Consider the following 12,950-nt stretch of genomic DNA (forward strand, 5'->3'; position numbering starts at 1 on the left):
AAGTCCTAGTGCACAGTTTTCCATCTAAAGAACTTCGGAACAACTTTCTAGGACGAGTCACACTTCTATATACCTTCACACACAGGTTGCGTAGGCCGCAACCTTGCATAGGAAGGTTTTAGCGAGGTGCAGGGCTCCTTATTTTTTGAGTGCTAACACTCTCAGATAAGGAGCCCCGGGGTAAAGCCAAAAAGCCAGATTGGCTGGGACGTCCACCCTTCTTAATGGGTGAGTCACCCCGTATTAAATAGCGTGGTTTATATTCCAGTTAAGGAACAAATGACAAATTCGTAGATAATTTGTATTTTTCCTAGCTATATAAACCTTAGCTATTTAACCAAACTTGCCGCCAGCCCTATCCTCCTTGAAGTCCTACCTCCAATCAAAGAGAGCTCACTCACAGGTGTGTGAGGGGGAGTGGTAGCAAGCTACCCTCCCTACCCCCCTCTAACTAGCGGTGTGGGTAGTTAACCCTCGTTAAAAATTAATAAGTCGTCATTTCAGCTACGCCGAAAGTAATACCCCTATTAAATAGCTAAGGTTTGTATAGTTAGGATAAATACAAATTATCTACGAATTTTTCATTTTAGAACAGCTTTTTATTATTGAATTGAGATGCGTAATGGTTCGATTTTGTTGGGTTTCAGTACATGTAGGTGTGTGTGGGAATGAGAAGGCAGATTCATTGGCGAAGAATGCTGCGTTTGAGTTGCTGCCAAGAAGGTATCCCATTCCGTGTAATGATTTCCTACCTAACATCAAGAAATTGCTTTGCAATAAAGGGCAACAGCACTGGGATAGTCTAGATGGCAATAAAATGAGAGAAGTAACAAATGTCATATCTCCTTGGAGGTATAATATGATGCTCCGAAAATGGGAGATGTCTCTTTGTCGTCTCAGTAGTGGTCACACTCGGTTGACACACGAGTTTCTGCTGAAAGGCCAACACCATCCGTATTGTGACGACTGTTTAGTACCTCTAATAGCGAGGCATTTGTTGACCGAATGCCCCAATTATAATAACTTAAGGAATACTGTAGTTATTTTGTTTGAGGCTCGAGGTGAGGGTGGCAGGTTCATCCTTGCCAAGATTCTTGGACATGATATGTCCTACTATGCAAGTGGCATTTTTGGATTTATTTCAGAAGCAGGTCTTCTGAAAACTATTTAACTTTTATAATGACATTCAACTTTTATGGTTCTAATTAAATTTTTAAATTTTTTTTTTTTATATATAAACTAAATGATATCGGCGTCAATGACCTTAGATGTCAGGATGCCTGAAAACTTTAAATTAATCTATCAAATCTATCAATCAATCGCCTGACTGATTCTACTCTAAGGAATAGCATCAATCCCATCAGAGCGCATGGTATTAAGCGTTGCCATCCTTCTGTCAGTTAAAGGAATTCTCTTTCAGGGAAGAATCCTTACACGGTATCGTGTCCGATCCTTTACGCCACAAGTCAAGACCCCAGCGTCAACAATCTCCCATGCGAACGGATCTGCATGGAGCTGTCCGTTTGGGTCAATGTCCACACCATGTTAGAGTTCGGACAAGGGCTGAGACCTCAGGTCTTCATTTGCACACTGGACCTAAAGGACACATACTTCCAGGCCCAAACCATTCATCTAGGAAGGTTGGAAGATTCAGTCTACACAAACAAGAAACACCAGTTCAGGGCACTGTGCTTCGGTCTTTCCATTACACCCATCCTGGTCTCACAGGATCGGCTTCTGTCTCCTCCATTTTGGGACAACTGACTGACCTTAGCAGACTCAGTGGCAACCTTGCATTAGCACCGGAACTTTTGAAGTCTTTTTACCAATATCCAGTGATCAAGGTAAACCCGTGGAAGTCTTCCCTACTTCCCTAACAGAAGACTGGACACCAATCTCCACAAAACTTTCTCAAAACGAGAACGCCCATCCCATAGTGACTGAGTCCGATTGGAATCAGGCCCTCAAGCCCCCTGACATTCTGACCTCCACAGGACTAGAAGTTTGGTCGAACCTCAAAGGATGGGTGTTAATCGATAATTTACGGAGTGGTATAACCTTCTCATCCTTCCCCACCCTTCAGACTTGATGCTGTGCTTAGAACATCAAAAAAGAGAGGAGGAACCATAGTGCTACACCACACGACCTCGACCCTTTGGACAGAGTCCGAAAGTACCTTCACTTAATTTAGGAGAGGAAGGCCAACTTTCTGGTCCTTCGGCAGCCTCATTGGTTCCTAACGGACCACTCAGTGATGTGATGGGCGACAACACCACACATCACGTAGAGGCTCACATCGACAAGCAAGAAGGAACTTGCACGCAGCCTCTTCCCATCTAGCAGTATAAACACTAAGATGGGTCAACGTCCGTTCGGTGCCACTATCAGCCCACTTCATTCTAAACTAGAGGAATGTGCTCGCCAACAATCTGTGCACAGCATCTCAGATAAGGTATACCGAATGGTCTTTGGATTACCTTGTAGCCGACAAAGTCCCGACTTTACGGGATCCTCCAACTAGGGATCTGTTTGCAACGCCCCTGAACCTCAGGATGCTGTTGCTCCCCAGCCCTAGACCCCAAGGCTCTCTGGCAAAAAACAGGCCAACAACGGTGGGTACAATAATGACCTTTAGGTCTCGTCCTTGTTTTGTCTGGAGAAGGGCACTCAAGAAGGCCAGAACATTGGTCAGCCTCTCAAGGAATCTCGGCATTACGCAAAATGGTTACCAAACCTTCTGCAGCTCCTGCTAGAGTCTCCAAGAGAACCCTCTCCACATCACAGACAACCACACTTTGACACCTACCACAAGCTATAGCTTTGCTATGATTGTACACCTGGAGACTATTGACACCTACCACAAGCTATAGCTTTGCTATGATTGTACACCTGGAGACTACCCAGTACCTCCTCTCTCACAGAGGCTTTTTACAATAAGTTGCGAAAAGGTTCTCTAGATATCTGAGGAATTCATCAGCATCAGTCTACCTGGCAGTATAACGTCTTGTGTAATTGGTGTCATGGGAAAGTGTGTCTCTCCTCTTGATACCTCTATTCCAGCAATAGCGGATCCCTCGAGTATATGCCAGAGGAAAAGACCCCCTTTTCAGTTTCAACAGATAAAGACTATCACTCAACCTTGAGCCTTCGCCTTCACAAACTGAAAGGAATGGACTTCCTCTCATTGCTAGACCTTTCCTAACTCATACGGACTTACAACTTCCCTTTCCCCAATCGGAATTGAGACCTTCCTCTCGGAACATGGTTCAAATTCTCCGGACTCTAAAGAGACCTTCTTATGTTAAACTTCACCAGGCAACAAATTTTCACCTGGTTTAAGAAGACAATGGTCCTACACACTCTGACAGCTGCCATACGAGTCAAGGAACTTCATGGTCTCTCTTTCGACATCCCCGAGTATGTTGCCAGACACAGTATCCAGAGGTGACAGATCCTACACAAGTCTCCACTCGGTAACGGACGATCCAGATCATCCGTTACAGTACCCAGGGTAAGGTATGTGACTCTACCTGAAGAGAACGGCAACAGCCCACCTGGGTCCCTCCTCTTGTCATCAGCACTGGGAGAGACTAAAGGAGGATCACCAAAACATCATCCCTGCTGGATTCACAGAGTCATCAATTATGCCCTGAATCCAGAGCCTCACCCAACATGACGACTCACGATGTCTGGGGCATACTCTAAGCAGATTACTCTGTGACTCAGGTTTTTACAAGAAAGGATGTGAATGCTCCAGGTGACTTTCACAACCTTTCTCCTAGAAGACGTGACCCACAGGAACTCGATACGATCTCTATCGGTCCTGATGTGGCTGCACAACAGCTGGTCGTATACCTTAAGCTCCTTATTGGACAAGTAGCAGAAGGTTAAGGGCACTGTTACCCGGTGGATTTGACTGGCTCTTATTCTCTTCATCCTCCGTTCCCCTGGGGAAAGCAGCATCCTGGGTTCTCTGCATAAGCTGACTTCAAACCACTGCAGGTAAACTATGCTCCCTTGTGCACCTAATATTAAGCTTATACTGTTGCATCCCCATACAACAGTTTTTCCTACAAGAGACTTGGAATAACTTCACCTAGACAGTTACACTTCTGCTTATCTCAACACACAGCTTGCGCATGCCGCAGACCTTGCTTAGCAAGGTTTTAGCGAGGCGCAGGGACTCCTCATTTTTTAGTATTAACATACTCACATAAGGAGCCCCCGGGTAAAGCCAAAAGCCAGATTGGCAGGGACGTCCACCCTTTGTAATGGGTGAGTCACCCCTAATAAATAGCGTGGTTTGTATTCCAGTTACGGAACAAATGACAAATTCGTAGATAATTTTTATTTTTCCTAACTATACAAACCTTAACTATTTATACAAACTTGCCCTTCAGACCTATTCCCCTTGAAGTCCTACCTCCAAGCAAAGTGAGCTAAATCACAGGTGTGTGAGGGGGAACCCTAGCAAGCTAGTCCCCTACCCCCCGCTAAGTAGCGGTGTGGGTGGTTAACCCTCGCTAAACTTTAATGGCTCGTCATTTCAGCTACGCCGAAAGTAATACCCCTAATAAATAGCTAATGTTTGTATAGTTAGGAAAATCCAAATAATCTACAAATTTGTCATTTTTAATTAAATATTGTGTGTCACTCGATAATAAATGTCCTTCTTTTGCAGTGGGTTTATATGAAATATTAATGATTATGTATTTTCTCCATAGGACTTGATATCCTTCCGAGATCCACATGCCATGAGTCAACATCTCATGCTTGAAAAACCAGAGCGTGAAGTTGAGCGATGCATAGATCCATCATTGTCAGAAGTTATTGCTGCCCATTTAAGGTACTGTACTGTATTATGAAACATGTCTGTCAATAACCTGTAATTCTTTCATATTACTATTTATTGGGGGGTTTAGCGTGCTGTATTCTGTTAAAGGTTAGAACAACAGGTAATCCAGTACAACATAAAATACCAAAGAAAGGCTATTTGTTCCTACACTAACAAACCTTACGTTATTTATATGGATATTCTTTTGGCAAAGCTGGAAGGTAGTCATTAGACTTTTAATGTGAGGTGGCAACCCTACCTAACCAGTGTAGTGTGTAGATAGCAGGTGAGCTACGTCACTTTCTTCTTTTGGCTGGTAGAGAATGGACATTGTGGAAAAATATAGGAAAAATGCAATTGTTCCGTAACTGAAATACAAACCATGCTATTTAATATGGGTAATTACTTTCGGCGTAGCTGAAATGACGAGACATTAGAATTTTAACAAGGGTTTACTAGCGGGGGTTAGGGAGGGTAGCTTGCCCCCCCTCACACACACCTGTGCTGAGTTCACTTTGCTCTCGGCTCTGATGCTAGACGGACATGTCCACTGTCACCCTCGCCTTCTCTGACAGCCATTTAACTGATCTTTTGTTTGCTTTTTCTTCGACAGAGTGTTTGTGAAGTTGGCCTCTGCGATGCGGAAGTGTCCTGGTTTACCTGACCGCCCTGGAACTTGTATGTCGGCGGTCTGAATGGACCCACACACTTTGTGTCCTTTCTGTAGGGGCCAACGGTGTGATAAAAGTAATGTATGTGGTGAGTGTGGGGAGTGGTCTACCTCCCAGTGGGAGAGGTTTTCCCGGCACCGGAAGAAGAAGTCCAAGCGGGATATTTCTCCTTCGAAGAGTTCTTTGAAAGGAGAAAAACACAAGGCTGCTTGTTCCGTGCCCCAAACCTCCTCCGAAGCTCCGCTCCCACTCGATCGGTTTCTTCCGAGAAACTGTCGAGTGGTAGTGTATGCCGCAGTTCTGTTGACTGATCTCAGGGTTTGGGAGAGGGAGTTGCCTCCCATAGCGAGGCAGCTCCTCCTCCTCCCCCGGGGGAGGATATTGATTCTCATGTTAATGTTATTAACCATGATTTGTTGCAGCTTTGAGCTTCTTTGAGGCTTCAGGGTTTGCCCTCCAAGGAAGCCTTGTTTGACATGATCAAATTGGGAACAGCTGTCAAACAATCGTCGACTTTAGCAGAGGTCGATCCTCTGTCTATCGTCGACGTTGTTGTGGCAGAAGCTTCTGATGAGTTGGGTCAAACCTCTACTCTTGATGTTGCCGATGTAGCTGAAGGCTTAGTTCCCCCCGCCGAACATCCTTCGAGGGAGGAACTAAGTCCAACGGTCTCTCCTGCAGGTGATTCTCCCCCTCGGGGGAGTTCACTGACAGAGACTCCTCTTCGGAGGACTGCTGGTCAGCCTGCTAACCCCACGGCCCCCAGAGTACGTATAAGGCGCAAAGCCCGCATTCCTGTTCGCCGTAGAGGACTTCCTTCGCCTCACAAGGGTGTGAGGAGGCGCCTTTTCGGCTCGTCATCCCTGCAGTCCGCCGCAGAGGACCCTCGTTGTCGATCACCGACCCTGCCAGCTACATCCCTGGACCTCTCCGCAGATCGTTTGCGATATCCTTCGGTGGAAGGTCGTCCTTGCAAAGGCCACGCCGACCTTCCACCCACCAGACCTGCTGACCTGCTGTCGCCGTTCCTGGCCGCTGATGCGCTGTGGGCGCCCACGAATCCTGTTTTCATGCGGGCATCAGTCCCTTTGGGGCACAAGGGACTTTCTCTCATGGAGACTAAGTCCCTTACGCGCCAGGTATCAACTGTGCGCCATCGATCTCCTACGCGCCAGCGCGCAACTGCGCGCAAGCGCTCACCGGTTCCAGAGCCTGCTAGAGTGCCGCAGCGCTCTCCTGCCCGCTAGCGCTCACCTGTGCGCCGACGCTCTTCTGCCCGCCGGTGCGCCACTGCGCGCCCTCATCCTGATGTGCGCCCACGATCTCCTGCTCGCCTGCGCGCCAGCGTTCTCCTACGTGCCAGCACTCGACTGTGCCCCAACTATCTCCTGCGCGCCCACGATCTTCGGATCTGGGCACAAAGGGGATGATAATCTCTTCCCCTGCTCACCGGCGTTCACCAGCACGCCTCCCTTCACCTACGCGCCACTGCGCGCAGTCTCCATCCCACGCCCGCTTGTTGCTGTTGAGGATATGTGCCCTCATGCCCGCGTGCAAGGGATTTTTCCCCTGCGCACACGCCCAACCTTATCGCCCTCACCGGCTCAGCGTGATCCTGTGCGCCCGCGCGATTGCTTATTCAGCTTGCTGCGTGACCGCCGCTGTCACCAGAACACGCCCCTGCGCGCCCTCACCTGTGCGGCATCTCTTGCCCACACGCCAACGCGCGCCCTCGCCATTGCCTACGCGTGTGAGCAATCGCCCGAGCGCGATTTAGGCAGAATTCCATCGCGCCAGCGAGACCTCCAACGCGATCCCACGCGCGAGGCTGCAGGACGACGCGCGGCTAGGTCATCGTCATTGCTTCCCCCCCCCCCCCGCAAGCGCAGAACAGCACGCTCGCCGCAGGGAGGGAGAACTCCAGATAGGTCCAGGAACTTGCCTTTTTTTTTTTTTCTGGCCGACCCTGCTTTAGTAACTCCTCTTAGGGATCGAACGATCCCCTTCCCTCCAGAGGGAGTTTCTGACAGTGCAGCTGTCAGTCGGCAGCCCTGGTTTGGGTCCCTCGTCAGAGCGGTCATACAGGCTTTTAAGCCTGTTCTCTCTGAACTGGGACATAAATCAGTGACAGTTTTGACTCCCCTGAAGAGGAAGAGAGGAGTAGCGGACGTGGTAACTTCTCCAAGGGCGAAGTTGACTCCTCGGAAGTGTTTGAGGAAGGCTTCCTCCCCCCCCCCAGACTTTCTCTCCCTCCCCTTCGGACGAAGATTTTCCGTCCTCAGGGGAGTCCCGTGAGGTGAGGCGTTCCCCATCGCACCAATGAGGGAAACCCCACCTCGCGCAGAGAAGTCTTCTCGGGTAGGGGTGGAGAAGAGCCTCCCACCATCACTGCTGGAGTCCTGTATCCCTTCCAGGAGGGAGTCGAAGGACTCCAAGACGATTTCGAAGTCATTCTCAAGGATTAGACCAGAGCCAGTCAAGCCCTCGGAGAACGTCCACGAGTCCCCCTAAGAAGAGCCTTCGGGGACAGGAGACTTCGCTGCCAGCCCTTCAGGAGGGGAGCTTCAGGAGTCAGAACACGCGTTCTGGCAGGTTCTGACCCTTATGAGGAATCTCAACGGGTTCTCGGACCCAGGGATTCCTCCTCGTGAGGGCAATGACACGGTCCTGGTCCGAGTCTTTGGTACTCAGAAACCCTCTAGGGCCAGTGCGGCTTTGCCTTGGTCCCAAGGGGTTAAAAGTGCCAGGGATAAGGTCGAGTGCCAGCTCTCCGAGCTTGCCTCCTCCAGCCGGTCCAGCGCCGGTAACAAACTCCTCCCGCCTCCTCGTGTCCATCAGAGGAGGTACTTCGACATCATGGAGGAGACTTGTTTAGCTCTTCCTTTGCACCATTCTTTGGAAGAGCTTACCAAAGGAGTCCCTCTTGAGAGAGACCACCCGGCAAGTGTCTTTCTCGGCTACGGAGATTCTCAGCCAGGAGAAGGTAGCGAAGTGTGCCATGCAGGCAACTTCGTGGCTGGACATCTGGCTAGGGTCTCCAGGTATCTTGCTATGATCCGAGGACCTGTCCAAGGAAAGTACCAGGAAGGCCATGGAGACATTTCTACTCTCAGGCACTCGTACCATCGAGTTTCTAGCTCACCAAGTCTCGAACTTGTGGGCTAATACCATCTTGAAGCGTCAAGATGCGGTGTCTGAGAGGTTCCACCAGAAGGTCCCCAACACCGAGATCAGCAGGCTCAGACATTCTTCTATCTTGGGGAGAAATCTGTTTGAGCCTAAGGACGTGGAGCAGGCAGCTGAGAGGTGGAGGAAGTCCAACCAGGACTCTCTCCTACATAGGGCTTTAACATCTAAGCCCAATAAACCTCCAGCAACCCAGCAACCACGTCCTACCAAGACTACAAAACCGGCAACGGCAGTGAAGACAACGGTGTCAAAGCCCTTTCCTGTCAAGGACAAGAAAGGCAAAAAGTCCTCCAGGGGAGGGAAAAATCCTAGAGGGAGTGGCCGAGGCTGCAAACGCTAGGATTGACAGTCCCCCTGCATGCCCACCAGTAGGGGGATGCCTACAAAGTTGCGCAAGCAGGTGGCAGCAATTCAGGGCCGATTCCTGTACAATTTCCGTAATCAGTCAAGGATATTGCGTCCCGTTCATAACATCTCTACCTCCCCTGACAGCGGATCCAGTGTCGTTGAGCTCCCTTGCTATGGGATCGGCAAGGGGGCAAGCCCTTTGGGCAGAAGTCGAGACCATGTTGAAGAAGGGCTCTCTCCAAGAGGTTGTTGACGGGTCCCCAAGCTTCTTCAGTCGACTCTTTCTTGTAAAGAAGGCGTCTGGAGGCTGGAGACCAGTCATCGACCTCTCAGCTCTGAACAGGTTTGTCAAAAAGACCCTGTTCAGCATGGAGACGGCAGACACGGTCAGACTTGCAGTAAGACCTCAAGACTTCATGTGTACACTGGATCTGAAGGACGCGTACTTCCAGATCCCAGTCCATCCGTCTTCAAGGAAGTACTTAAGATTCAGCCTAGACAACAAGATCTACCAGTTCAAGGTGCTGTGTTTCGATCTCTCCACAGCACCTCAGGTTTTCACCAGAGTGTTCACCGTGATATCTTCGTGGGCACACAGGATCGGCATCCGTCTCCTTCGTTATCTGGACGACTGGCTGATCCTAGCAGACTCGGAGTCAGCCCTTCTTCGACACCGAGACAAACTTCTGAGACTTAGCCAAGATCTGGGGATCCTGGTAAATCTCGAGAAGTCTTCTCTGCTCCCTACTCAAAGACTGGTATATCTAGGCATGATAATTGACACCAATCTCCACAAAGCCTTCCCATCAGACGACAGGATAGCAAGGCTGAGGAGGGTCGCGAGTCCTTTCCTCAGACAAGAAGAACTCCCAGCCCAATCGTGGTTGCGTCTCCTCGGTCACCTCTCATCCCTGGCCCGTCTAGTTCCCAACGGTCGCCTCAGAATGAGATCTCTGCAATGGCGACTCAAGTCCCGGTGGAATCAAGGACACGATTCTCCGGACGTCATGATCCCGATGGGTCCTGCGGAACGGACGGATCTTCAGTGGTGGGTGACAGACGAGAACCTATGAAAGGGAGTGGATCTTCTCGTCCTACCCCCGGATTTGATGCTTTTTTTCGGACGCTTCAAAGAAAGGGTGAGGGGCCCACGTTCTGCACCACAGGACCTCAGGCCTGTGGTCAGAATCAGAAAAGGGCCTCCATATAAATCTGCTAGAAATGAAGGCTATATTCCTGGCCCTTCAACAGTTCCAACAATACCTGGCTGGTCACTCTGTGGTGGTGATGAGCGACAACACCACAGTAGTGGCTTACATCAACAAGCAGGGAGGTACCTTTTCAGAGCAGCTATCCCATCTTGCAGTAGAGATACTGAGATGGAGCGAAGTCCACTCGATTGCACTATCAGCTCGCTTCATTCCGGGCAAAATGAATGTGTTCGCCGATAATCTGAGCAGAGCGTCTCAGGTAGTGAGTACCGAGTGGTCTTTGGATCCTCTAGTAGCCAACAAAGTCCTGACTTTGTGGGGTTCCCCGACTGTGGATCTGTCCGCTACACCGCTGAACTTCAAGCTTCCGCTGTACTGCTCCCCAGTCCTGGATCCCAAGTCACTCTGGCAAGAGGCCTTTCAACAATGGTGGGACAACATCGACGTTTACGCCTTTCCCCCGTTCTGTCTGATTAGGAGGGTACTCAACAAGACCAGGATATCGGTCAATCTCTCGATGACCCTGATAGCTCCACTATGGCATCATGCGGAATGGTTTCCGGACCTTCTGCAACTCTTACGGAACTTCTGAGAGAATTCCCTCCACGACACGAGCTACTCAAACAACCACACGCCAACATCTTCCACAAAGCCGTAGCTTCGCTTCGACGTCACGCCTGGAGACTATCCAGCATCTCTTCGCAGAGAGAGGATTTTCGCAACAAGTTGCGAACAGGATGTCTGGACACCTGCGAAGGTCATCCGCAGGGGTCTACCAGACAAAGTGGAGAGTTTTCTGTGGTTGGTGTCATGGAAGGGGTATCTCTCCACTCGATGCCACTATTCCATCAATAGCGGAGTTCTTCGTGTATTTGCGAGAAGAAATGCGCCTTTCAGTCTCTGCAGTGAAAGGCTATCGTTCAGCCTTAAGTCTAGCCTTCAGGCTCAAAGGAGTGGACATTTCTTCTTCGCTGGAACTTTCCCTACTCATACGAAGTTATGAACTTACCTGCCCTCAGTCGGAAGTGAGACCTCCATGGAACGTGGTTCGAGTTCTCAGGTCTCTTAAGAGACCTCCCTACGAACCATTACGCCAGGCTTCATATCGCCACCTTACTTGGAAGACGGTGTTCCTACTAGCTTTGGCCTTGGCCAAGCGAGTCAGTGAACTTCATGGTCTCTTGTATGACATCGCCCATTCAAGGGGATGGGGGGAGGTAACGTTCAGATTCGCCCCTGAGTTTGTTGCTAAGATTCAGAATCCGGGAGTGCCGGACCCATGGTTTCGAGTCTTCGTTCCGTAACAGATGACCCAGACCATCTCCTATTGTGCCCAGTAAGGAATCTGAGGCTATATTTTAAAAGAACGGCTGCAGTTCGTCCCCAAGCGCAAGCATTGTTTGTAAGCACTGGGAGGACAAAGAGGAGGGTTACCAAGAATACCATTTCGGCATGGATTCGGAAGGTAATCCATCTATCCCTGAATCCTGACCCTCCTCCGTCACGTCGCCCTAGAGTACATGATGTCAGGGGTGTAGCTACGTCCCTGGCCTAAAAAAAGAACTTCTCAGTGATGCAGGTTCTACAAGCAGGGGAATGGAAGCGTCCGACGACCTTCACCCCATTACCTGCAAGACGTGACCCACAGGAGACTCGATACGTTCTCTATCGGTCCTGTGGTGGCTGTACAACAGCTGGTTTAAACCTCAGGCTCCTTAATGGACAAGTAGCAGAAGGTTAAGGGCATTGTTACCCGGTCTTAGTCTGCATGAATGAAAAGGTATGTCTGGCCCTTATTCTTTTCTTCATCCTCCCCTCTCTTGGGGAAAGCAGCATCCTGGGTTCTCTGCACAGCTGACCTCAAACCACTGCAGGTAAACCATGTTTCCTTGTGTTCCTAGTATTAAGCTAATACTGTCACGTCCCCATACCCCGACGAGGTGGTATTGGGAGAGTCCTAGCCTAAAGTTTCCATCTAAAGGACTTCAGGTCAACTTCCTAGGACGAGTCACTCTTCAAACCTTCACACACAGCTTACGTAGGCCGCAGCCCTTGCATAGCAAGGTCTTAGCGAGGTGCAGGGACTCCTTATTGTTAGTGCCGACACACTCAGATACTGAGTCCCTGGGCAAAGCCAAAAGCCAGTACAGGCCAGGACTTACCACCCTTCCTAAGGGTTGAGTCACCCATATTAAATAGCGTGGTTTGTATTTCAGTTACGGAACAAATGACAAATTCGTAGGTAATTTGTATTTTTCCTAACTATACAAACCTTAGCTATTTAATCAAACTTGCCCGCCAGCCCTATCCCCCGTGAAGTCCTACCTCTAAGCAAAGTGAACTCAGCACAGGTGTGTGTGATGGGGGGTTAGCAAGCTACCCTCCCTACCCCCCCCTGCTAACTAGCGGTAGGGTAGTACACCTTCGTTAAAATTCTAATGGCTCGTCATTTCAGCTACGCCGAAAGTAAATACCCATATTAAATAGCTAAGGCTGGTATAGTTAGGAAATATACAAAATATCTACGAATTAGTCATATTTTTTCTAGATGTATTTTTTTTTTTTAATTTTTATTGTAGATTGTATTTGGTTTTTTATACTATTTAATTCGTTTATCTTCAGTCCCTTACTAAAAATTTTTCTTTTATTATAGAGTGACGGGGCCCTGCTAGAAGCAGGAATTATAAGCTAGAAATT

The 12,950-nt window shown here is 49.2% G+C and overlaps 1 protein-coding gene across 1 annotated transcript in view; it reads left to right on the plus strand.

Annotated features, from left to right (window-relative positions):
* Positions 1 to 12,950, plus strand: part of LOC137635425 (PCI domain-containing protein 2-like) — a 110,513-nt gene that overhangs the window by 56,965 nt on the left and 40,598 nt on the right. Inside the window, exon 3 of the mRNA XM_068367902.1 lies at positions 4,725 to 4,846. Within this exon, the coding sequence (XP_068224003.1) occupies positions 4,725 to 4,846 (122 nt within the window). The remainder of the gene's footprint in view (positions 1 to 4,724; positions 4,847 to 12,950) is intronic.

Source organism: Palaemon carinicauda, unplaced genomic scaffold (genome assembly GCF_036898095.1).
Source record: "Palaemon carinicauda isolate YSFRI2023 unplaced genomic scaffold, ASM3689809v2 scaffold122, whole genome shotgun sequence".
Lineage (NCBI taxonomy): Eukaryota > Metazoa > Arthropoda > Malacostraca > Decapoda > Palaemonidae > Palaemon > Palaemon carinicauda.